This window comes from Pavona decussata, unplaced genomic scaffold (assembly GCF_977016875.1).
Source record: "Pavona decussata unplaced genomic scaffold, jaPavDecu1.1 SCAFFOLD_25, whole genome shotgun sequence".
Classification (NCBI taxonomy): Eukaryota; Metazoa; Cnidaria; class Anthozoa; order Scleractinia; family Agariciidae; genus Pavona; species Pavona decussata.
Window position 1 is genome coordinate 2,472,501 of NW_028145448.1, and position 25,000 is coordinate 2,497,500.

The window sequence follows — 25,000 nt, forward strand, 5'->3', positions numbered from 1 at the left end:
GAGTCTCCTGTAGCTCAGTGGTAGAGCATCCGAACTAGTAATCGGAAGGTCTTAAGCTCGACTCCTGATAGGAGCATTCGGATTCCCTTTTGGAGATAATCCGAGTATGCCCGTGTCACTCACTGAATAATACATCATTCTCAAAACCGTGTATGTTTACAAAACCTGAGGCAAATACGAGAGACCGAGAATGTTTACAAGTAAAATAATTTGCAAGTTTATGTGGACCCAAGCCGCAGGCTCGTAGACAAAAGTTCATATTTATTGGAAATAAGATATCTGTCGTTGTATTACTCAAGCCACACAAAGTTCTTCATTTACGATGTTTAGGTCACGGCAACCACCACCGCCGGCTCCTCCTCCCCTCCCCCCCCCCCCCCCCCCCCCCACAAAAACGAAAAGAAAAACATCTCGATACCGTTATGTCAATCAAATTTACCTCTTGATATCAAGAAACCTAAGATTAATTTGTAAATAGGCTTTAAAGTGAGAGCTGACTTTATTCACTTTCTTTCCAATATATACAGGAAAGCGTAGAAAAAGGATAAACTTCAGTCGATATATTTTATGGTCGATATTCTTGAAACGCACAAACAAGCATTAAACTAATTATAACTTGGCTTGTTAAACAACCAATATTATGACGCAGCTAATCCATTGGCCAAAAATATCACCTGTTACTTTCTAGCTTATTGAATAGCGTTACAAAAATTTACCGTTAATTAACGGCTCCCATGAAAGTTTTGTATTTGGTGCTCAAGTTGATTCTGAAGGATTGAACTTGAAAGATCAAGGAATGTAACCATGGATTCCCACAAGTTTTGTATCTTTTCACTGCTGTTCTCTGTTAAGATTGCCTCAGCGTGCTTGATCGGTAAGTATTCCTGTTTTTGCATATAATATATAACAGTCGTTATAAGTGACCTCATGTTAATTGTTGTCATGACAGGCCGCACTAAGCAATTTCGAAGCATACTAACAAGAAAGGAAAAACTTGGCTGACGTGAAAAAAGGTTTAATAATTTTAATTTCACACTACCAAGTTTTCCTTACACGTTCCGATAAGCTTAAGTCTTAAATTTATATCTTGCATAAATAAATTAAGTTATCTCGCGCTTGTTTTGCTTACTCCGGCGGAATTTAAGGAGTCCATTTTTATTCGTCGCTCAGCCCTTGGTCCATGATCAGTTTGTTTCGCAATCTTTGAAATTTCGTTTTATTTTAATTATTATTATTTTTATTTTAGTTATTTTACAATTGCCTCAGATATGTTAAACACATCTAATTACCTTTGAAAGAGATTGTCACCCGAAGGTTTCGGCCCTGCACAGACAAGTTCGGGTATAGCGAAAACATATTACTTACTCTTTCCTGTCTTACTGCAGATAAATAAATTCCTTGTAGTCTAGCCTTTTAGAATCTTTTTACAGAAACGTATAATTGTTTACGTTACTTTCAAATAAGTTATTTATTTTAAGGCGCTGTAAGCGTTTAGTATGTTTTCATCCTTCAAAGCATCGTTAAATGCAACCTAGTTCTTTATTATAATTCAACTCATACAAAGATTTCCTATTGTGCTACTCTGCACAGAACAACTCCTGTCAGTCTAGCCTTTTAAAATCTTTTTTTACGAAAAGTTATAACTGCTTTCGTTACATTTAAATGAGTGATTTGTTTGAAGGGCTTAATATATGTTTACATCCTAACCTCTTTAGAGCCTACATCAGCAGCCTTAAAATGATATTATTATAATTCAACTCCTACAACGATTTTGTATTTAAAAATGTTCCAAGCACAAAAACTGGAATGTTGTATGTTTTATGTTTAAAAAAAAATGGGAATTTTTTTTAACTTAGCCAGTAACATGGATAAAAGAGTCCCTTTGCATTAGAATGGCACAATTGCCTACCTGACAATTAATTACCGCATTTGGCGCTGAACCATTCCCAACAGCAAAATTAATTTAAATATCGCTCAAGTCATGCAAAGCATTTAACATATTATCGTCCTAAATGAAAGCCTCCATAATGCAGTCTTAAATTGATCTGTTTTCATGCAACTCACACAAAGATAGTCTACTTGAAGATTTTCGTACCATATTAAAACGGAAATATTATGAATTTTGCAATATTTAGCACAAGAGCTTCGGTTTCCACGTGCACCAAGACGGAAAAATACCACCTGCCCAAGTAATTGTTTGACCCAAAACAATTCATTACCAGGTGTCAGTATGTGGGGTTAATTCGAACCTTCAACGTTTCTACCTTTCCCCCCTCCCCCACCCCCCTCCGCTAGGGCATTTCCTCGTTTTGGGATGACAGAACTTCGCATTTGTGAGCGAATGGCTCTCACTCAAAATGGCTTCAAGCAACTGATCAAGGTTTGCAAAGCATGAATAGTGGTTGATTGAAGCTGAAAATTTCTTCTTCAGCAGAGGCTGACTCCCTCCGAGTTCTTATGCTAACCCTAAAATGATCCCCAAGTAACTTTTGGAATTGAAATGGAAAAAGTAACCTCGATCTGGCAAATAGGCCCAAATGGTATATTTTTGAGTATTTGTCCAAATAAAGGTATAAAATGAATAAATAAAATAAATCGCTTTATTTAAGTGTCAATGTACTTAGCGTAGAGCACTAATTGGAGACACCTTCCAAATCGAATTAGAATCTAGAAGTTTTTGAGGAGAGGCGAAAATCGAAGTACCCGGAGAAAAACCTCTCGGAGCAAGGACGGGAACCAACAACAAACTCAACCCACATATGATGCCGAGTCCGGGAATCGAACCCGAGCCACATTGGTGGGAGGCGAGTGCTCTCACCACGGCGCCATCCCTGAAAAGCTTTTAATATTTTTAACTGTAATTTTTAACTTTTAAATGGTAAATTGCCTGATCTTTGAGATGTTATTCATTAAAGAATTGAACCCTGCGTTAAATACTAAGAAAGACTCTATTCGTGCCAAACTCTTTACATGACTCTGCGTGCGAATACTTTGTTATCATCATCACATATTTTCGTTTTCGTGTCTCTTAGGAATTCTTTTACATTTATATTCGTTCTCTTTTCACTCATTGTTGAAATGGTAAATTGTAAATTTAATTGTGAGCTTTAGGACTTTAATTATGAGTTTTAGTTTCTCAGCTCAGGTTGAGTCCCCAATTAGTGCCCTGTCTTCTCAGGGTGCTAGAACCTCCTAACCCATTAATATTTTTTTCTATCTATCTGTGATCCCCGAGAAAATTTTGGAACGGAGTGGCGTGCTTCAATGCGGAATTGACAATTGTTCACTTTCTCAAATGGATAATTTGAATCTAAAAATAAATTAGGTGAAATTCACATATCCCAGCCAACGCACGTAGTTTCCGTCTCTGTCCCTTTATTTTCTCTTGATTACAGTAAATGGCACGCATGGATTTCTCTCGTAAACGCTCCAATTTTCTGGTCGTAACTAGTACTCTTGTGTGGATTTAACTTGCTTAGTGTCTCGGACACCTATGTTATACTTAGCTTCCGAAATATTTTGGGTTCAGCGTGAAAAGAATTGGGGATCATTTCGGAGTCAATGTGGGGATCAGTGAGGGGCTGAGGGCAGTACATTTGAACGGATTTTTTGTCCCCGGGAGGCGGGAATTTGAATAACATTCAAAAGTGCAAATATCCGAGGGCTTGCCCGAGGCGGGGGAGGGACGGGGGGGGGGGGGGGGGAAGGGATGTTGAACTTTCGAATTTAAATCGATATTTCGAATTCTTGGTTTTCACATGACGTCATAAAAAAACTGAAATTCGTAACTAAACACAATTTTGGGTTTTTATCTTCATCACATAAAAGAAAATATAAATCTCCATCGGCTTGCTTGTTTTCAGCAGGAACAGCATTCTCTGTTTTGAAAATAAGGCAGTTTGAATTTTAGATTTTTGCGCAGTGCGTGACAGGAGGATCGCTGCTCTAAACATGTCACGTACATGAAAACATCGATTTGTCTCGTGTTTTTTTGAGGTCTGATCAGCTAACATGTAATAGAAGTGTCTATGTAAATGTGTGAAAGTTCAACAGAGAGAAGAAAGGCTTTGAAATAGCCAAGGTAAACTCCAGATGTTTTTGCTGGTTTCGGGCCGCCATGTTGGAGTCCCTTAGACGGGACACCAACATGGCGTCCCATACTAAACTCTGTAATTTTCCGTGGTACATGTTCTCGAATAACTCGATTATGAGATATCGCACAGCCCTGTGGCTTTCACACGTTGTTTATGTATCACTCTTCTACTACATATCAATTTCTTGACTTCATCTATTGAATGGTTGAGGATTTTATTTTTTTACTTGCGCGACGATGTGTGAGGTGAAAACCACCAATATCCATTTTGTGACCACGTGACCTGGCTCTCAACCAGATTTTCTCCCGAGGAGTTACCATATTGAAAAGCACGACAGAATAGAACATTGTGACGGGGTTGGTTTTGGGAGTCGAATCAGGCCTGATACGAAGTTACAGCCAACGAGACGCAGTGTACTGAGCTGGCTAGCTATATATTCGTGTGCCGGCGGGATTGAGTGGAAAATTTGTTCTATAATTTTTAACAATTATTCCACGAGCGCGCGTTTGACATGAGATGATATATAGATCATTACAAGCATTGATCGATGTAAACATAACTCATGGTTAATTCAATTTTATTGACAAGACGCTCCCAGACGGCATCGTAGTTGTTAAAAATGGAAAATTTAACTAAAATTACAGTAAGTTTATTCTAATGTGTATACTTTATTTCAATAACACGGTGATATGCCGACTGTTCACCTCAAAATAATAGTAATAAATTCATAAAAAAGTGAAGCGCGAAATTCGTTCCTCATCAACGAATAATTAGATTTTTAGTTGATTAGAGAAACGATTTGTAAAATAACCAGATTATAAACATATGGACTTTGGGGTATATTTATAAACAGTTTTTGAACACAAAATACTCTCCGGCTACCGGTGTAAAGACAAGCGTTTAAAAATTGTGCTCTTTCAGGTGAATGTCGGCAACTGGTGTTTCCAGGTTTTTTCCACTTTGCTGATAAACGTTTGGTGAACCACAGCATAAGAAACGTCCAAGTCAACGATGTGGATACGTGTGAACTGCTTTGTTACCACGAACCCAACTGTGTCAGTATTAATTTTAAGACCATAGCAAACGACAAGGGAACATACAGCTGTGAACTAAGCCGCGCAACTCATCGTGGGTACGAGACGGATTTTATGGATACTGCTGGTTACTCTTACCGTGGCACAGATGTAAGTTGCTCGTCTTTGTTTTGTTTTCCCTTTGTTTATTGCTGTTGGTTTTTCTTCTCGTCTCTTTTTATAGTCAGTCTAGGTCCATGTCTTGTCAGTCTTGCTTACTTTTGCTCTCATTTCAGACCGGTAGCCAGACCGCACATTTTACCGTGACAGTTAACATGAGACAAAAAAGAAAACAAAGAAAAAAGATTTAAAAAATTAGATGCTTTAATGCGTGAAAAAATGCGTTTTTAATTTCTTTTAATAAATTTATCATATTTTACTTCTGATCTTTTGAATACAATAGAAGATAGTCCCGATGTGTGGAGAACGTACTGTTCGATCTTAGGGACACTTCGTGATATTTATATAACCTCAAGTTCGGCTACCTCCGGGATTCTTTGTAAAGATGCCGTGCTCGGAATTAAAGCGGATAACTTCATCTCAAGGAATCAAAGTTAAATATGAAAACCATCATGATCAGTATCCTAAAACACCACAATCGATGACGACCACAACCGAGTCCTCAGCGTATCATCTGAACCTGTAAGACTTCAGTTATCCTCTAACAATTCATGAAGAAAGCCTGTTCGCAGGCGTCTCTTATTTCGCTCAAAGAAAACAGTCAGGAGACATTTGCGTGCAGGCTGCCAGTAACTAATTGGATTGGTCCAAAAGATATATAACAATAATTGCGTATTAGAATTTCCAGAGGTGAATGATACGAACTATGAAGTAACAAGCTGAAACGTGAATAGAACACAATTCAAGTACTTTCCACAGATAGATCAATGTTTGATATGACAACATCAGTATGATGAGTAGCTATAAAGGTATAGAGAAAAGATAATCACCGTATGTGGCTACGAATAACCACCCTGATGTGCAATTCGGAATACAGTAAAACGTTCTACGTGTTTTAAACATTTTTTAGTGACTAACTGATTCAAAAGGTTTACCTCAGTACTCTTTTGACTTGAGACGTTCATATTTATTTAAAGAGCGCCTGTGATTATGCCAAGTGCAAAAACGGTGGTACCTGTCGATCCGGATTTACAGACAAACGATACTGTTGTTTCTGTCCTTCTGGTTTCACTGGTGAAGAATGTGAACATGGTAAGGAAAGTGTTTACTCGGGCTATCACAATTACCAAACACTAAAATCTACCCATAGCTCTCAAGATTAATCACCTTGTAAGGAAAGAAACTTGAATTGAGAAGGTGTTGAGTCTCTCCGGCCCTGCGTGAACGATGCCTAAGTAATGACCGCAGAAATACCCTACTGATGACGTAATTTTTACCCAGATCTGGTTTGTAATTCTGATCGGTTGAAACAAATTTCCAACAAGGTGCGAGGTGGTTTTCAAGATTATGAAGAGGAAATCGACCACGGCTTTCTGTTGTGTCTCGTCGAGGAAAATTCTAATTAATCAGGTACTGCATTTCTGCAGCCATCACTCAGACGTCACTTTCCCGGGAACACGCAGTGGTGGCATCGCAAAAAGTCTGTCTACTCACGTGAATCATGTGTACAATAGGTTCCCTCGGTCGACATGTCGACCGACACATGTAGTCGACTGTCGGTGAAGTTTCGGTCGGCTCGGTCGACAGTCGACCGACATGTCGGGTGATGCGTCGGTTGATATGCCGACCGAGGGAGCCTATTGTATATACTCACGCTTTAATTGTGATTATCACTAATTTCTCTTCGACGTTCTGAAAAAGAGATGTATCGATATTCTGGGAATAGCTTGGCTCTCATTTAGCTTGGACTCATTTAGATTTTAAAAGCGCAATTTCCTTTCTAGCTTATTGCAGAAAAAGATTGAGAATAACGAATTTCTGGATTTCATAAAAATGTTAACTTTACGTTTCGATCATCAGATAAAAGAAAAATGTATGTGGTAAATTAAAATGCATTGAACTATAAGCTGAATAAGCCAGTTATGCAGCTGATGAAGGACGCATACTGCTCAAGTTGATTGCATGTGCCCTTCGAACAAACTCAGATTACACAACCTTTGAGTGTTATTAATTTTCCTTAATTTTTAAATTTATGACCTTAAACGTAAAAAAAGTAGGGGACACAAATAAGTCTTCAAACTATAAGTTGCTCTTATTTTGTTTAAAAATCGGCGACACTATTTTAGGAGCCCTGATAAATGATAAACATCTTGTAAACCATCGGATGTTCCGTAGAGTCAAAGGTCGCCGAGCTTATTCACATGTATAATCCTCTGTCAGCTTGCAATTAAAAGATTATGGTCTCGTAGTGGGTATAATTTCTGTTTCAACCAAGAAATTTTGATTTCCCACGTAAAAAAAGCGTTAAAACCGATCGATACATAGGCTTGAGTACTTTGCTCTGTACTAAAACTGGGCGCTAACTTATCATTGGGCGTAACGCGTTACAAAAGGTTTACTGAAACCTCAAATGTAGCCAGTGTCAATTACGTGCTAAAGATTGGTCTTGAGTTTTCGTTTCCTATTTAGATGTCGACGAGTGCGCTCAAAATATACACACCTGCAGTGTGAATGCTGTGTGCAATAACACCAAGGGCGCCTTCAATTGCACATGTAAGCCGGGGTTCACTGGAGAAGGACACGATTGTTTAGGTGAACTTTTTAGTTAGCGACGTCAAATAATAATAATAATCTTTATTGAGGAAATCAATGTCACTAATAAGTGATTTACAAAAGAGTCCTCGAAAAAGACTCAAAAGCTGTACGGAGACAATTAATAGCACGCAATACTCTATATTTTTCTTATCATCGATTTAGCTATAGAACAAAATCATGAAAATTGATGACAATTTGAGGATGCCGTGTAAAATACCACCAATGAAAGTACAACTTTGCATGCAAGCCGAGAAGTTCTGAAGCCTGGCCGAAATTGCGCTGGTCATGTTCTAGAGATAATTCTTGTGGGCGTTCAGCTGTCTTTTTTTAAGGAAATTTGAAAATATTTAGTTATTAGGGTCGTTTTATGTATTATTATTTTTATTATATTATGCCGCTACAGTTACTCACCAATGTGAGCTTAAATTTGTGTACAATAAGCCTTTATGGATCATACAATTGTAACTTTGTACGTGTAAACTTGGGAATGTTGGAAATGGATGCAACTGTACTGACGCGTGAAAAATGGTTACTTATTAGTGGATTTAAGTTGACATAGAAATTCAATATGCTTTTATTCAAGGACAAACAGCTGAGAATTGTTAATGATCACGATTTTCTTTCGAATAACTTTGATACATCAAATCTCTTAATTGTTCATTGTTTGTTTCGATCAAAGGTGGTTACAGCGACAGGTACGCTGTTTGATAGAGCACGGCTGTTATTTTCTATTTCTTGTAAACGTTTTCATTTTTCGTATTTTTGTTTTATCGGTTCTATAAGAGTGACAGGTAACTGTTAGCTCAGTTTGGGGAATGCAATAGCTTTTGTAATCAAGTTTCGCATAGTTAGAAAACGTTCCTATTGTTATTATTTTCAAGTAGTTATACAAGTTTACTCTTCAAAGTGTTATTATTGCCATTTGTCAATTTAAATGTTGCCCACTTTCTAATTATTTTAGATGTTGATGAGTGCGTTAAAAATCTTCACAACTGCGGTTCTAATGCTGTGTGCAATAATAACCCGGGATCCTTCAACTGCACCTGCTCGCCTGGATATCATGGAGATGGACACAATTGTAGACGTAATTATTTCTTTACTCATTTTTGTCAGTGCTGTGTTTTCATTTTAAAACTTGCAAACCTTTGCACAACGGTAATTACTAGGATGGCACAGCGGCCTTTGGAGTGTTTTCACATGACGTCACAACGGCCATGTTGGTGTCCCAAAACAAAAAAAATGGCGGCCATGTTGGTGTCCCAAACTAAACCTCTGGGAATTGAACTCTATTTTTATGCAAATGCTTTCTTTTGTTTCAGTAAACCAATATGGTCAGTAGTTACGTGAATGAAAACGCTCTATTTTGAACGGGATAAAATGTAAACGGAATTTGCCATTTAATGAGTGTCATGGTTTCCAAATCTTACCACACTTCACCATTTCCTGACAGTTAGTACTTCCTCAGCGTCATGTCGACATTGCGAATCAGTTGTAAGTTGACTTTTGACTGGTTTTCACGTTAAAAGGGGAAGTTTCAGGAGAATTTGATGTCATTTCAAAACCCTAAAAACGTTTGTCTGTTGGCAGAAACAAAAATATAAAGTCGATTTTACAATCTTATCTTTCATTAAATCCAAGCTATCGAATATTTCGAGTCCACCCCCCGTGGTGCCAGTTGAACAACCTGTGCGGAGACTGCTGCCATTCAAAAACCAAAAGTCTACTGACGTCTTAAGAAAACAACTCAACAACCTTAGCAACAGAATCGGAACACCTCTACAGCCTATCTATACTAGTCGTAAACTGGGTGATGCACTTGGCGTAAAAGAACAAAAGCCCTCTCTGATCAATCAACACAGTGTGGTCTACAAATTTTCACGTCCTCTGTGCGATGCAGAATACATAGGCCTCACAACTCGACACCTGTTTCAGAGAATTGAAGAACACTGTCGCAGTTCTTCATCCATTTGCAGACATCTTCAACAAGATCATGATACCAGCCCTAGATCTCTTGACTTAGCCAAAAATTTTGCAGTTCTGAGGAAATGCCAAGGAAAGATGGACTGTCTGGTATACGAGATGCTCCTGATTAAGAAGTACAGACCAAGTCTTAACATCCAATCAGACTCAATACGTGCTAAATTATTCACTTGACTTTGGTTTTCCTTTGTGTGAGGTCACTTGATGATTCACTGGCTTAGAACAATATACTATTGTTTTCAGTTCAGTTTTGTCTATTTACTTATGTAAATTTTCTTCATTTTCTTGATAATGATGACAGGATGTCACCGAAACGTCGAAATCTCTCCGCGTTAGTTTTTCTGATTAATTTAATAACAAAAGTCAATCTTATACGTAAAAATATAATTGTCTAGTTTTTGTCATCAATTCACCCCAGTGCAATAAAAGTGTCGATTAATGCCTCTGGTCAGAGACAGAGTAGGTCGGAATGGATTGAAACTTGAAAAATCTTAGGCTAATGTTTTTCAAGTTCTCGTAATTTTTGTTTCCAAAACGCGCTAGAACAGATCACAAGTTGTTCAAGAATTATTTTGTAGCTAAGTGAAAGTCTTATTTCACCATTTTAAACAAAAGAGGTCAAAAACCCCATCACATGGCCGCACACTTCCCCTTTAATATTAGCCGAAGGTACGTTAGCTAGCGCGTAAATTTGGGGGTACAAATACCAGACGCCACGTTTTTATATAAGGGATGAGTTATTGCTGGTTAAGTTCCCATCCTTGCTACGAGGTTCTCATCGTTTCTCGGATTTTCCTCCTTCTATAGATGACATTTCGTCATTCCCGTGATAACTTTTCTTACATTGACTGGAAATAGACACATACATAATCCACAACTTCATCAACACGATCAAACGATGTTTAGTGGCCTGGTAATTCGAATTTTAGTTCACCTATATAGAGACGCTAAGCCGGACAACGCTTTGTATTAAGTTTTTGATTTCGCAGCTGTCTTCGATAACAAACTGGAAATAGTGCCGAATCGACAATGAACCCCTTCTGAGCCAAGTTAAGACTCCAGATGTCCTAGTAAGGTGGGTAATTAACTTTGTCGATGTCTGAATTAGCTCTAGGAGTTGACTGCAAAGATATCAAGACCCGCGGTGTTTCTCCGGCAGATGGTATATCCTGGCTGGACCCGGATGGAGGAAGCCCTTCAAATGCATTCCTGGCCTACTGTGACATGACATCATATGGTGGAGGATGGACCATGTGTTACACTACCGATGAATACGCCAAACCAAAGACCGAAGTTACGTACGACGCTTCCTTACCTTATGGAACTGACGGGTACAGGACAAACTGTAACCAGATCCCAGTAAGTGGATAACCTATGACAATCAGTTCTCTTTTTTCTGTTGGGGAGCAATGATGGCGCAGTGGTGAGAGCACTCGCCTCCGACCAATGTGGCCCAAGTTGGATTCCCGGACTCGGCGTCATATGTGTGTTAAGTTTGTTGTTGATTCTCGTCCTTGCTCCGAGAGGGTTTTCTCCGCTTACTCCGGTTTTCCCTCCGGGGGCCCGGGGGGTACTCCAAAAAAAATGGATAGGGGTGTGCGACCCGTTTCCCAAAACCCTTACCCTATTTATGTCCAAAATCTGTGATTTTTCGTACCCTATTTATGACCTGACCAAAAATTTGGTACCCTATTTATGAGCTGATAGTGTCAACTTCAGTTCAAAAACCTCTGGAGTCCAGCGCGTGACCGAAGCGCATGACAACCCGTTGCGGCACGTACACAGTTGCTGTAAAAATCATGATGAAGAAGTAGCTTCTTAAACAAAAAAAACTAATTCAAGACTAGAGTGCAAAAATCGATACCCTATTTATGACCAAAGCGACTGAAAAACCATACCCTTTGGCGCCGCACATACCTATATAGCCCATATAAGGGAGTACCCCCGGGGTTTTCCCCTCTCTTCAGAAACCAATGCAACATGTCCAAACTCCAATTCAATCTGGAATCTGATCTTTGGCGCCGCACATACCTATATAGCCCATATAAGGGAGTACCCCCGGGGTTTTCCCCTCTCTTCAGAAACCAATGCAAAATGTCCAAATTCCAATTCGATCTGGAATCTGACCTTTGGCGCCGCACATACCTATATAGCCCATATAAGGGAGTACCCCCGGGGTTTTCCCCTCTCTTCAGAAACCAATGCAACATGTCCAAATTCCAATTCGATCTGGAATCTGATCTTTGGCGCCGCACATACCTGTATAGCCCATATAAGGGAGTACCCCCGGGGTTTTCCCCTCTCTTCAGAAACCAATGCAACATTTCCAAATTCCAATTCGATCTGGAATCTGATCATGAGTGCCACAGGTTTTTCAGACGTAACAGACTGTTAAATGTCACCCTCGTTAAACAAAGTTGATTTATTTTTTTATTTCTAACCTTTCTCTAACGGTTCAAGACTGCGAGGATAGGCACTAGTATAATTCATAATATCAACTCTTGTTTGCTGAGATGTGTGGTTATCCTTCGAGTTTAACACATTCACGTTCTTATTCCGAATTTTTTTGTCAGGAGAGCTAAGAACAACAACTTTGTAAAAGCAAGAACTGTTTCTTGTAAACCTAACGATTTTCCTTCTCAATTGTTGTAGTTCACAGAGATAATCTTCATTGATCACCAAACTGGAAACAAGGCTTACTTTAGGACAACTAGCCAGACGCCATTAACGGCCGCTAACAACTACGGCAGCACCAATGGATTGTGGGACGGTTCTGGAGCCATGAGTAGCGCTTACTCCTACCAGCTGTTGATCTGTGATCATTCGTTCTACTCCGGCTTCTTTGTTTCTGGTTACACTGGTAACTGTTACAAGCAATGTAACAGTTGGTGTGGTGACAAAGCTTCACCTTACTTTCGTACAGCGTCAACCAATGCGGCCTATGACGGCGTGGCCTTCAATACCAATGGTCATCACCCCAAGGTGGTGAGCAACAGGCTGATGAGTGTTGGTCTGCGCTAAAAAGATACTCAAACAAGCTTCATACTGGGAGGCTCTACCCTAAGATCCAAACCTTTATCCTCTTATAAACCATTTCTGAGAGAACAGGCAACCCTTTCGTATACTTTTCATCAAAAATGGACCCCTTTATATACCTATGGTAGGAAAATTAGATCTCGTTCCGTTGGGTTTGAAAGACCTTTGTTTAAAGCGGTTTCCAATTGAGTGTCGTAAAACCAAAACCAAAGTAATTACTCTGGCCAATTACAACAGCTGTAAACAACGCGATGAACCAATAAGAAGCAAATACATGTAACTGGCGACAAGCACAGGAAAACTCGTGCGACAAAAACACGTTTAGGCTTGGTTTGAATTCCCATTGGTTGAGAAAGTGATGCGAGTTTTATTAACCAATCACATAGCGTAGTAATGCAAAACTAAAGCAAACGCGAAGTTACTTGAGACACTCACTGTGAAAATCGCTCGAAATTCCTATAAACGACAGTGTTTCCCTACTCTTTTCTCATTTCTATACTTTCAGCTCCTGAAATAACTGCCCTTTACGTACCCCCAGCCTGAATGTTAACCCTCTCGAGCGGAGCCTTCCTGTATAGGGAGTACGTCCCATCCCCCGGATCTCAGAGTTTCCTTAACATTTCAGTATAAAGTCTACTCGCTCACAAAGAGACGTTCAGATAATGGAGCGGGAAATGCCAAACTGATGACTTAGGGCGCTTTTTGTTTGTCGGAATTGTAGCCTGATTTCCTAGGTAATGTAGGTCATTAATGTCCTATACATTATGATCTACCGAATTGTTTCTCGCGCTCACAGCCTTGAATGTATGCCGATGATACCCACTTGACGCTTGCAGGTCATACTCTAAGGCTTACGGTATTGAACTTGATCTCAATAAAGATCTTGCTGCGTCAGTGAGTGGCTTATAGCTAATAAGCTTACACTAAATAAATCTTAAACTGAATTCATGTTAATTGGTTCTCGGCAAAGGCTTAGATCGTTTGTCCATTCTCCCTCTCTAAAAATTGGCGGAGCCCAGATAGGCCAGGTGCCCAGCACCAAATCTCTTAATATTTACATAGACGAAAATTTTACTAGGAACGTTCACATCAAGAATCTATCTAAGAATAAATAAACTCCAAAAGCCGATAAACTCCAAAAGCTATAAAACCGTGCTGCTAGAGTGCTGACCTCTGATGCCTTTGACACCAGTACTGGATACCTAATTCAAGTGTTGAATTGGAGAAAGCTTGAATCTCAGCGCCAGGTACAAAAAGCTTGCATGGTGTATAACTCTCTAAATGGGCTCGCTCCTGATTATCTTTGATCTAGATTTGTCGAGCGTAGCACCATACTGGCTATTCTCTTCGCAACACTGAAGATAAACTTGCTGTCCCCCTTCCCCAAAACCAATTTTCTTAAGAACAGTTTCAGGTATAGTGGTTCGGTGTTATGAAACAGTTTACCAACTCACTAGCGGCAGGCAGGATCTCTAGCATCTTTCCATGCTGGCTGCAGCGGCTTTTTTTAATGTAATTGCTTAATCAAACACGGCTCTCATGTAAAGCAGTTTATTTAATTTATTGTAGGTTTAGATATTTTATATTATGTGTACCATCTTCTGAGAACTCTCTGTTAAACATCATTTGCAAAGTATTGTACACTTTTACTAACCCTTTCACTACCAAGATCTGAAAGTTGACATGAAAATTACTTTTCTTTGCATAATTATGAACAGCATGCGTGCGTTCGTCCGAGTCGGACGTGTCAACTAAGCGGAGCAAAATCTGTCTCCTTACTCCTTCATCTTTAGCTAAAATCATCGTTTAAATGTGTAAATCTGATGGAAAACACGGTACCTGTTAAACTCCGATGACGAAAGGACGCAAGAACAATCGAGGTGAGCGAGGCTCTCTAGAAGTGGAAGAAGAACTCAGTGACGCCAAATGAAGCAACATGGCCGCGAGCGAAGCAGGAAAGAATACGGAGTCGAAAGAAAATTCGGAACCTTGCTTAACTGAAATTAGAGAAATGCTAGCGAATATTCAAACGTCAATAGCAAATATCTTAGAGGAGAACAAGTCAGTTAAAACAGAATTAACGGAATTGAAGGCCGCGTACCAGGAACAAAAGCGCGAGTTGGAGTCCGTGTAAACCTTCCTGGAATCCACAAAGAAAGAGAACCTGTTGTTAAGAGAAGAGCTAAAGCATACTAAGAAGAAGCTAGCAGATTCGATAGAGGAGACTGACCATTTAACTGAAGAACTCTACAACTTGGAGAAATACACGAGAAAGAACTCGTTAGAAATTCACGGAGTACCAGAAGATGCATATACGTCAACCGAAGAAGTGGTATTAAAGCTAGCAGAAGCACTGGATGTACACATTCTGTCGGATGACATTGAAATATTGCACAAGTTAAACACTCGAAACAAATCCATCATTGTTAAATTTCTAAATCACAAGGTCAAAACTAAACTTTACAAAAGCAGAACAAAGTTGAGGCACATCAAAGCAGCAGATTTATTTCCATCAAGAAATTACTGTTCTGCAGCCGGCCGCGAGCCACGTATTTTCATCAATGAAAACCTCACCGATCACCGCCGTCGCATCATAAGTAAGGCAAATAAAATGAGAAAAGATCAACTCATCCAGAGTGCCTGGACTTAAAACAGAAAAATGTTCGTTAAGGCATCACCAGAAGGATCGCCGTTAAGAATTTTTTCGCTTGATGACTTAGACAATCTTTAATTGGAGTAACTGAAGAAGATTTTGCGCTGAGTGGGAGTGCAACTTGAGAGGAGCGAAAGATGCGCATCACATTTACTTGTTTTTATTTAAATTTTGTTATTTTATGTGTGCCGTTATTTTTGTTATTTGGACTTGAAATCATATGTGGAAATTTTTTTGCCTACTCACTCAGAAAGCTCCACCATGACATCGATCTCTACATACATAGGTACAACAGTTTATCTAGGGATCTACTACTTTTTCCTCATAATTCAAAATACAACCAGAAAAATATCACACGCTTTAGTACTAATTTTGTTTTTCTAACTTTAACCTAATTATTCTATGTCGCATAAATTAAAATTGTTATCACTAAACGTGCGATGATTACGTAATACGAGCAAACGAAGAGCAATTTTCTCTTATTTGAAAGCGCAAAAAGCTACAATCTTTTGTCTACAGGAAACGTGCTCATTGATTGAAGACGAAAAAGTGTGGTCTGCAGAATGGGGTAAAAATATATTGTTTTCTCACGGCTCTGCGCACTCGAGAGGTGTTTGTATTCTGCAAAATCCTTGCTCCACCTCGGTTCGATTATGCAGCATTTCAACGGACTCCGAAGGAAGGCTTATAATCGCAAAAGTCACAATAGAAAATAAACCTTTTTTCATTTTAAATATTTATACTCCCACGGATTATCGAGACCGAGATAATTTCATTAAAACAATAAGTGAACACCTAGCGTCGAAAAGTGACACTTCAAAAGTCATCATTTCAGGCGATTGGAATATCACTCTCAATCCAATTGACAAAAGCGGTGGCCAACCTTGGAAAGCCACAAATTACAGGAATGCACTTGTTAGTCTTATGGAAGAAATGAACTTAGTTGATGTTTATCGACAATTGCACCCCACAACTAAATCTTTTACTTATGAGTCAAAGCCCTTAAAAGTGCGATCGAGAATAGACTTTTTTCCTATTTCTTGTCCTCTCTCTAATCATGTAAGGAAAACAGAAACCCGTAACTCAATAGCACCTGACCACAAATCAATTTATCTGAATCTTGAGATCAAAAATGAATTTAAAAGAGGAAATGGCTTGTGGAAGTTTAATAACACCCTACTGGAAGACAAACATTACAAAGAATTCGTCACTATTAAATACCCGCAAATTTTAGAAAAGTATTCTGAAGTAACCGAAAAGCAACTGCTATGGGAACTAATAAAAATGGAACTACGCTTTGAAACTATTAAATACTCAAAAGAAAAGAGATTTAAATTAAGGAACAAAGAGGAAGATCTTCAAAGCAAATTACAAGAACTTGATCACAAGATTTGCAATGGCGGCGTCTTCGACCATCAATTATTAGAACAATATGAAGCCGCTAAAGAAGAATTAAAAATAATACATGAAACAAGAGGAAAAGAAGCTATGTTTAGATCAAAGGTTAAATGGTTTGAACAAGGAGAAAAGCCGACTAAGTACTTTTTTAATCTAGAAAAAACGAATTATGAGAAAAAACTGATTCGAGAAGTGAAATTGGAAAATGGTGAGACAGTGACAGATGAAGTGCAAGTGAAGAAAGAAATTGAAGCGTTTTACCAGAGTTTGTATACCTCTAAATTTGGTGTCTAATTTTGATAATAAATTTGAAGACTTCATTGAAGGTCTTGATATCCCTCAATTAAGCGAAGAGGAACAAGAGCCTTTGGAAACAGAACTAACCCTCGAAGAATTGAAAGCTGCCTTAGCGTCCTTCGCGAACAACAAGTCTCCCGGGGAAGATGGATTCACAAAAAAATTTTACGAATTTTTTTTTTTTTTTTTTTGTTATCTCCTATGGAAAGATCTACTTAATTCATATAACGAGGCATTTCATAAAGGTGAATTGTCAAAATCCCAAAGAAGGGGAATATTAACCCTAATACCCAAAGAGGATATTACCTTGACTGATTTAAAGAATTGGCGCCCTATATCTCTGCCCAATTTGGATTACAAAATTCTTTCGAAAATACTAGCTAGGAGACTGGAACAATTTCTACCAAATTTAATCCACTCTGATCAAACTGGTTTCGTTCGTGGGAGATATATAGGCCAAAATATCAGACTTTTGAGCGACATAATGGAATTTTCAAGTAATAAACAACTTTCAGGAATCCTCCTTTTCGTGGATTTTGAAAAAGCTTTTGATACCCTGGAATGGAGCTTCATATCAAAAACTTTAGGAGCCTTTAATTTTGGACCAAATTTTAGAAAGTGGTTCTCTGTACTTTATAACAACATACAAAGTTCTGTCTTAAATGGAGGGTACACGACTAATTACTTTCAAATATCAAGAGGAGTACGACAAGGATGTCCACTCAGTCCTTCTCTGTTCATCCTTGCAGTGGAACTGTTAGCATTAAAGATACGTCAAAGTCCACAATGTAAAGGTATTCAAATTCCGGGTGACCAAGAAGGGGTCGGTACATTTCGCTGACCCCCAGTCCATGGACTATCCCGATGGACTACCGAAATGGACTACCTAAATGGACTGCTAAATGAACTACCAAAATGGAATACCCTATTTTTTATTAATTTTTTAAAATTTTATTTTTTATTTAATTTTTTAGGTAAAACTAGTGAGCGAACTCTTACAGTTGTAAAACGATTTAATTCCTAATACGCGTTTCGTGTGACTAACGCACACTTCGTCAGGGAGTTTGACAATACAACATAAGTGACCCGTATACATACCTACATAAAAGACTAAAAGACTACGCTAGCGGATTTACATGTAGCCTACATGTAAATCCGCTAGCGTAGGTCACTTACGTTGCATTGTAAAACTCCCTGACGAAGTGTGCGTTAGTCACACGAAACGCGTAGACGAAAATGAATCGTTCTACAACTGTAAGAGTTCGCAGACGTGCTGCTCACCAGTTTTATCTAAAAAAAATCCTGTTGAACAGGCGAAAAGGTGTGCATGGCGTTACATATTTTGTACTTGACATAATTTTGGGGCCCACAGTTTTAGCTAAAGCTGTGGGCCCCCAAAAAAATTTTGTACAGCTTATTTACATAGATTAGCTAAAGTTACAGTAGACTTGTAACAGACAGTGCAATCCAAATCTGGTAGTAACCGGCTGATAACATGCTTGATACGTGCGTGACTGCAGTTAAAGGTGGTTTTAAAGACAATAGTCTTGTTATCCCCTGACCTTTTGTTAGGTTTACTTCTAAGCCAACCCTTCCTATCACTGTAACGTATTGCGCGAAACAGTGGAAGCGAAAATCTGAAGGGATAACCTCTCACCCGTAGACGTTTCCAAAATTTCTCCCTAGTATCAGCGAAGGACGCAAGGAAGAACTATTTCTAGCGTACCTCATTAATTCCCCCTTAATAAAGGCTTTGTTATCGCTAGAAGGGAGAAACGACTCGAAAGGTATATACAGATATTTGTTAAGAGGCTTTTGAAAAGTAGAAAAATGCAGTACATTTGATGAAATATCTCTATAGAGAAACAAATCCAGAAATACAGTAAGTAAGTTTAATACGATCTGTTTTGCTACCCAGAGTGTCAAGAAATTCTAGAAGGGTATCTTTAGGGCCATCCCAAATAGCCAGAATGTCATCGATGAATCTTTTATAGAGAATAAGATAACTAGGCTAGAATATCTTTCTCGTGAAGATACATGAATGCATTTGCTACCGTGACAGCAAATGGGGTTCCCATGGCGATACCATACTCTTGATGAAAGATGTCCGAGCTAAACTCTGAGGATAAATAATTATTCTCTAAGACAAGTCTAGCGAGCTGAACCAATAATGGAGTTTCGGGTGCCCGTGCCTCTCGAAGAAGTAGATCGAGGGCTACCAATGCTTCCTTAGTATCCACATTGGGATACAGGGAAACAACATCCGCGGTGACAAGAAAGCAATTGGATTTAGGCAGGACCGTGTTCTCCAATAACTGAATCAACTCGCTAGAATCCCTAAGGGCAGTAGGCATACGTATTTTAGGCTTTACAAGCTCATCAAAAAAACTGTGGGCCCCAAAACTATGTCAAGCACAAAATATGTAACGCCTTGCACACCTTTTCGCCTGTTTCCTACACGTAAATCCGCTAGCGTAGGTGCGGTTTTACGTAATTTAAAATTTATTTTAGTCTTTTATGTAGGTATATATACAGGTCACTTATGTTGTATTGTAAAACTCCCTGACGAAGTGTGCGTTAGTCACACGAAACGCGTAGAAGAAAATAAATCGTTTTACAACTGAGAGTTCGCTGACGTGCTGCTCAGCTCACTAGTTTTATCTAAAAAAAAATAAATAAAAAATAAAATTTTAAAAAATTTAATAAAAAATAGGGTAGTCCATTTTGATAGTCCATTTAGCAGTCCATTTAGGTAGTCCATTTCGGTAGTCCATCGGGATAGTCCATGGACTGGGGGTCAGCGAAATGTACCGACCCGACCAAGAAGTGAAAATTTCACAGTTCGCAGACGATACCACTATCATAACTGACAACCCAGGGTCTCTTAAATCACACCTTCGCATAATCGAGTAATTTGGGAATGTGTCAGGCTTAAAGTTGAATGAAAAGAAAACTAAAGCAATGTAGTTAGGAACAATGAAAAACGGCAGCTCTAAAGTACTAAGTTTCAAAACCACGGAAGGTCCAATTAAAGTCTTGGGAACTTTCCTATCGTACAACGAAGAGAAGAATATTGAGGAAAACTTTATTAAAAGAATTAGGAGAATGAAAGTTAAACTCAACTTATGCCTTTCGAGAGATCTCACGCTCTATGGAAAATCACTACTAGCTAAATTATTACGTGTATCTCAATTAGTTTACGCAGCCTCTATGCTTTCTGTCCCAACCAAATTAATTAAAAATGTTGAACTTTTCTCGTTTCTGTGGAAAAACAAAAAAGACAAAATAAAGAGAGCGGTCATTTACCAACCGCCCAAGGAGGGAGGACTGTATTTCGTCAATTTTGCTACGATGGTCAAATCATTACGACTAGCCTGGATAAGTAAATTTTTAAGCGATACTAACGACTCATGGAAAGCGATTCCAAATTATTATGTCTCTGATTATGGTGGTCTGCAGTTCCTTCTGAAATGTAATTACAATGTTAACTTTATTAACAAAAATATACCTATCTTTTATCGAGAACTCTAACTTACATTATTTCTGCGAAATTAAGAATATAACTAACATTTTTCCTCACAGCGAATTCCTATTATGGAATAATGAAGCAATAACTATTGAAAATAACATGTTATTTTGGAAATCCTGGTTTAATCAAAAAGTCCTCTTTGTGCAAGATATCTTAAATACCAATGGAAGCTTTTTAACGTTGGAGGAATTCCAAAGCAAATTTAAAATTAAAACAAACTTTCTTCAATATTTTCAACTGATGGCGGCAATTCCGTCGGATTTGAAAAAGAAAGCCCAGGTGACTGAAAAGACGGAGCTATGAAATACAACGATGGTGCCAGGTACCCTAATGGATCTTGTTAGCATGCGCTGTAAGCATTACTACAAGATAATTAATGAAAGCAATATTATCGAACTATCTGGTATCAAAAAGAGGAAAACTATCTACCCTATCTATTTTGAACAATGGAAAAATAAATTTTCATTTATATATGAATCAACAAGAGATAATAAACTAAGACAGTTCTCTTTCAAGTTTTTACATAAGGTAACAACAACCAAAAAAGAATTATTTCGATTTCGATTAACCGACAATGAAACACAAAAATTATGTCCCAAACATAATTACATTTTTGCATCGGGATACCTGTTGTTATCAAGCACTGGCTGTGTGAACTGGGTACTAGGGAACACGTGATCAAGGATTTCTTTAGAGTATGTTGCGCAAATAGGAGCGCCCCTTTCTACCTCTACACCATCGTGTGGAAAGCTATCTGTTCAAATTTTCAGGCAAGTTCTTTTATGTTCGTTTCTCGGTATGGAACAGTTAAGGGTACTGATTTTGGGTCACTCCTTTATACGTAGGCTCCGGGACTTTATTATTAAGAATAGTCCCACGTACAACCTTAATTTAAACATTAACACCTCGGTTACAATTCGTTGGCATGACGTGGGGGGTCGAGCAATCGATAAGGTTAGGCGTTTTGACTTAACCGAAGTAGAACTTTTTAAACCTGATGTTGTATTTTTACAAGTCGGTACTAACGACCTCACACGCCGTCGGTCTTCTCCAGCATCTGTTGGCTCTGCCATCGAGGATTTGGTCTGTTTACTCCATACCGAGTACGGGGTTCGCTTAATTTGTGTCGGTCAAACCGTTAGAAGGCACCCGGTTGGGACTTTCAACGCCAATGTACAAATCCTGGCGCAGTACCTTCAAGGGGTCTTAGAACCGCTCCCCTTTGCCATATATTGGACGCATCGGGGATTTTTGCGGGCTTCCCGTTCATACTTGTCATACGATGGTGTCCACTTAAATACAAAAGGGCAGCATAAACTGTATAGGAGTATATTAAAGGGGGGCAGTAATGCATTGTTTAAAACGCATAACAACCTAAGGAATTTTTGCCCAACCAGTTTTTATTTTGGCAAGTTTATAGCCTTCACCAAGGAGTTGCGTTCAGTGGGCTTTTGGTGTCTTTCTTTGTTCTGCCCATGTGCTATTATTGCATTTCAATATTTGCTTCGGGATTCTGTGCATTCCTGTGTGATGCCCATCCCTGATTTATGTCAATCGTGGTCTTTGGAATTGTTGCGTTATGTTGCCTGAGTGACAATCATATCCGGCCGTCGTTGACGTGCCCAATTTACTCCAGCTATTAACGCCTTTACGTGGGTATTTCTAGACACCGAGACGCCCATGACTAACGCTCTCACATCACATATGATGAAATGCGATTGTTGTAGCTGGTTAACGGACATCCTGCAGGTGTGAATTAGCGTACAATGCATTCTGACCCCAGAATTTTCAATGTTGTCTAATTCCGACTTTGCCTATAACATGTCCGAATTAACTCTAGCTAAGTTTTATAGGCCTTATTAATCAACATGCCGCCACGAAGGAAATCCCGACAAACAGCGTCAACGTACAGTTTGTTCCTGACCCGGTCGAAATTCCACCTCAAGCGGCCGTTGAGGCGTCTGTATCTGGTGTGGGATCGGAGGGCCTTTCCGACGCAATGGTTTCCTCTATCGTTGCTGCAGTGAAAACGGCGATACAGTCGAGCATCGCGGCCCAGAATTCTTCCAGTTCCCTCAATCTGGTCGCTGACGCAGTGCAACACGACGTGACATCTCTTACCCATACTCCAGTGGGGGCCGTTGAGTCGTCAGGTAGTGAGATTTTACCCAGTGCGCCTTTATTTTCTAGTATAGGTGTGCCCTTAGGTAGCCGCTTGAGTGCACGCCTAAAGAATAAGATCTGGGCTGAGGAATTCGTCAACTTTGGCTCTCTTCTAGATACGTCCCCTAATCCGGATAAGTTTGCATTATCTATCACTGCTCCCACCCCCGGCATTGAGTCTAACACCCCTAATTTTACATTCGAACAATGCAAAGAAATTGACGTCTATTCACGAGTGGGTATCGGCTTTCCACTCTTTTGTCGAAGTATACTGCGAAAAATTCCCCCGAGAGACGCCAAATTTGATGAAATTTTGCGAAACAGTGCGCGACATCGCCACACGTGGGGGGGGGACTGGCACTATTATGATGAACAGTTCCGGTATCTGCGTCAAAGCAACCCACAAAAGTACCCTTGGGGAGTAGTACATTGGGAGTTATGGCATCGCGCGGTGACTTTTCGTGCCAAATCCGGATATTTTGCAACCGACAAGCCCAACTCGCGGTTCAGGGGAAAACAACCAATGGTCAGAGGGGTGTGTTTCACGTTCAACGCCGGACGTCCCTGTGCGGGCTGCAGATATGACCATAAATGTTCCAAATGTGGTGGTAGACACGCGGCTACATCGTGTCAGTCTGCCTCAAACATTCCCAAACCAGCCGGGGATAGAGCTATCGCAACTCCCTCACATAATAAACAGCCCGCCAGTAACGCCGGTAAAAGTATCCGCACTTAGCTCCCTTTTACAACAACATGACCCTTGTCTTAAGCAATTTTTGATTGATGGTTTTTCGTTTGGATTTCGCATTGGGTTTGTTGGTACTAGCCGCTTACGTCTTCGTTCAAATTTGCGCAGTGCAAAGGACCAACCTGAAATTTTAGCTGCTAAACTCGAGAAAGAATGACGCGCAGGAAGAATTGTAGATCCATTTTCTCGTCCACCTTTTGATAATTTTATTTCTTCAGCTTTAGGCGTAGTTCCAAAGAAAACCCCAGGTGAATTTCGTATTATACACCATTTGTCATACCCAGATGGCTCGTCAGTGAATGATTTTATTCCGGACCAATTTTCGTCGGTTCATTATGCTTCAATAGGTGATGCTATTACACTCATTAAGTCGTTAGGTAGGGGTTGCTACATGGCCAAGACCGATATAAAGTCAGCTTTCCGTATCATTCCGATTCACCCTGACGATTACCATTTACTGGGTATGACATGGAATAATTCGTACTTTTTTGACCGGTGTTTGCCCATGGGCTGTTCTTCGTCTTGCGCTATATTTGAAGCTTTTAGCACTGCGCTCGAGTGGCTTGCTAAACATTAGTCGTGGTTACACACACCTTGGGTTTGGGGCCTTCCCGAGGGTAAATGGCTTGGGTTCGGTTTAGCTCAGGTTTCATTTTACCCTTGGGGATGCGGTTACACAGTAAAAGAACTCCCCTCAGGGTAAAATATAATTAGATATGATTTCACACTAACCATGCATGCAGTTTGGTGGGAAACGTACAGATCAACATGCATGACACAAATCGAGATCTTGTAAGCTTAATTTCAGTGATTCTCCTGCTAATTATTCGACAGTCCTCCATAAATATAGCAATCCAACAGTTTTTTTGCGAGAAGACAGCGAAGAAGGCGCAAAGAAATACCCGTTGTAGTAGGAATCGTCGGTCTGACTAGCGTTCCTATAAACAGATAAATAAAAAGATTACAACTTGATCAACTTCGAAACTGATAGTCTGAAGAGGGAACTCATGAAAATAAAGAAAGAAATACTCACAGTTATGCACGAAACCCTGCCATGTCACCTTGTGCTACCAGTACAGTAAGCGCGAAATTAGCCAAGCGTATCAGAGGTCAACTCAGAGCATAGCAGGCGATTTCCTGTGTTAGCTACGTTTTGCATGATGATTGGCCAAGCCACCTCAGGGAGCAGATAAACCGTACTTTTCAGTTCAGGAACTGTCAAGGGAAGTTCTTTTGTTCTCTTTGATGTATCCACGGAAATAACCCAAAGGCAGTTTCGGTCTGGGAAAAGCGGTTACACACAAAAACATCCTT

At 39.5% G+C, this 25,000-nt stretch overlaps 1 protein-coding gene and 1 long non-coding RNA gene across 2 annotated transcripts in view; both read left to right on the top strand.

The window, feature by feature from the left end:
- LOC146485774 (uncharacterized) overlaps window positions 1-25,000 on the top strand; it is a 108,451-nt gene that overhangs the window by 83,391 nt on the left and 60 nt on the right. The window contains exon 2 of the long non-coding RNA XR_014863349.1: window positions 24,813-25,000. This exon is cut by the window's right edge and continues 60 nt beyond it. This is a non-coding gene — a long non-coding RNA (uncharacterized LOC146485774). The remainder of the gene's footprint in view (window positions 1-24,812) is intronic.
- LOC146485781 (uncharacterized) lies at window positions 8,356-12,888 on the top strand. The gene is made up of 4 exons (XM_085103143.1): window positions 8,356-8,410; window positions 8,844-8,966; window positions 10,971-11,221; window positions 12,515-12,888. Exons 3-4 carry the CDS (start codon window positions 11,087-11,089, stop codon window positions 12,881-12,883), a joined length of 504 nt encoding a protein of 167 aa, XP_084959269.1. The 5' UTR covers window positions 8,356-8,410; window positions 8,844-8,966; window positions 10,971-11,086; the 3' UTR covers window positions 12,884-12,888.

Bases quoted from the DNA above. Each gene is read 5' to 3' on its own strand.
- LOC146485781 (XM_085103143.1), top strand. From the start codon at position 11,087: ATGACATCATATGGTGGAGGATGGACCATGTGTTACACTACCGATGAA. The intron at 11,222-12,514 runs GTAAGTGGATAA...CAATTGTTGTAG, and splicing joins CAAACTGTAACCAGATCCCA to TTCACAGAGATAATCTTCAT.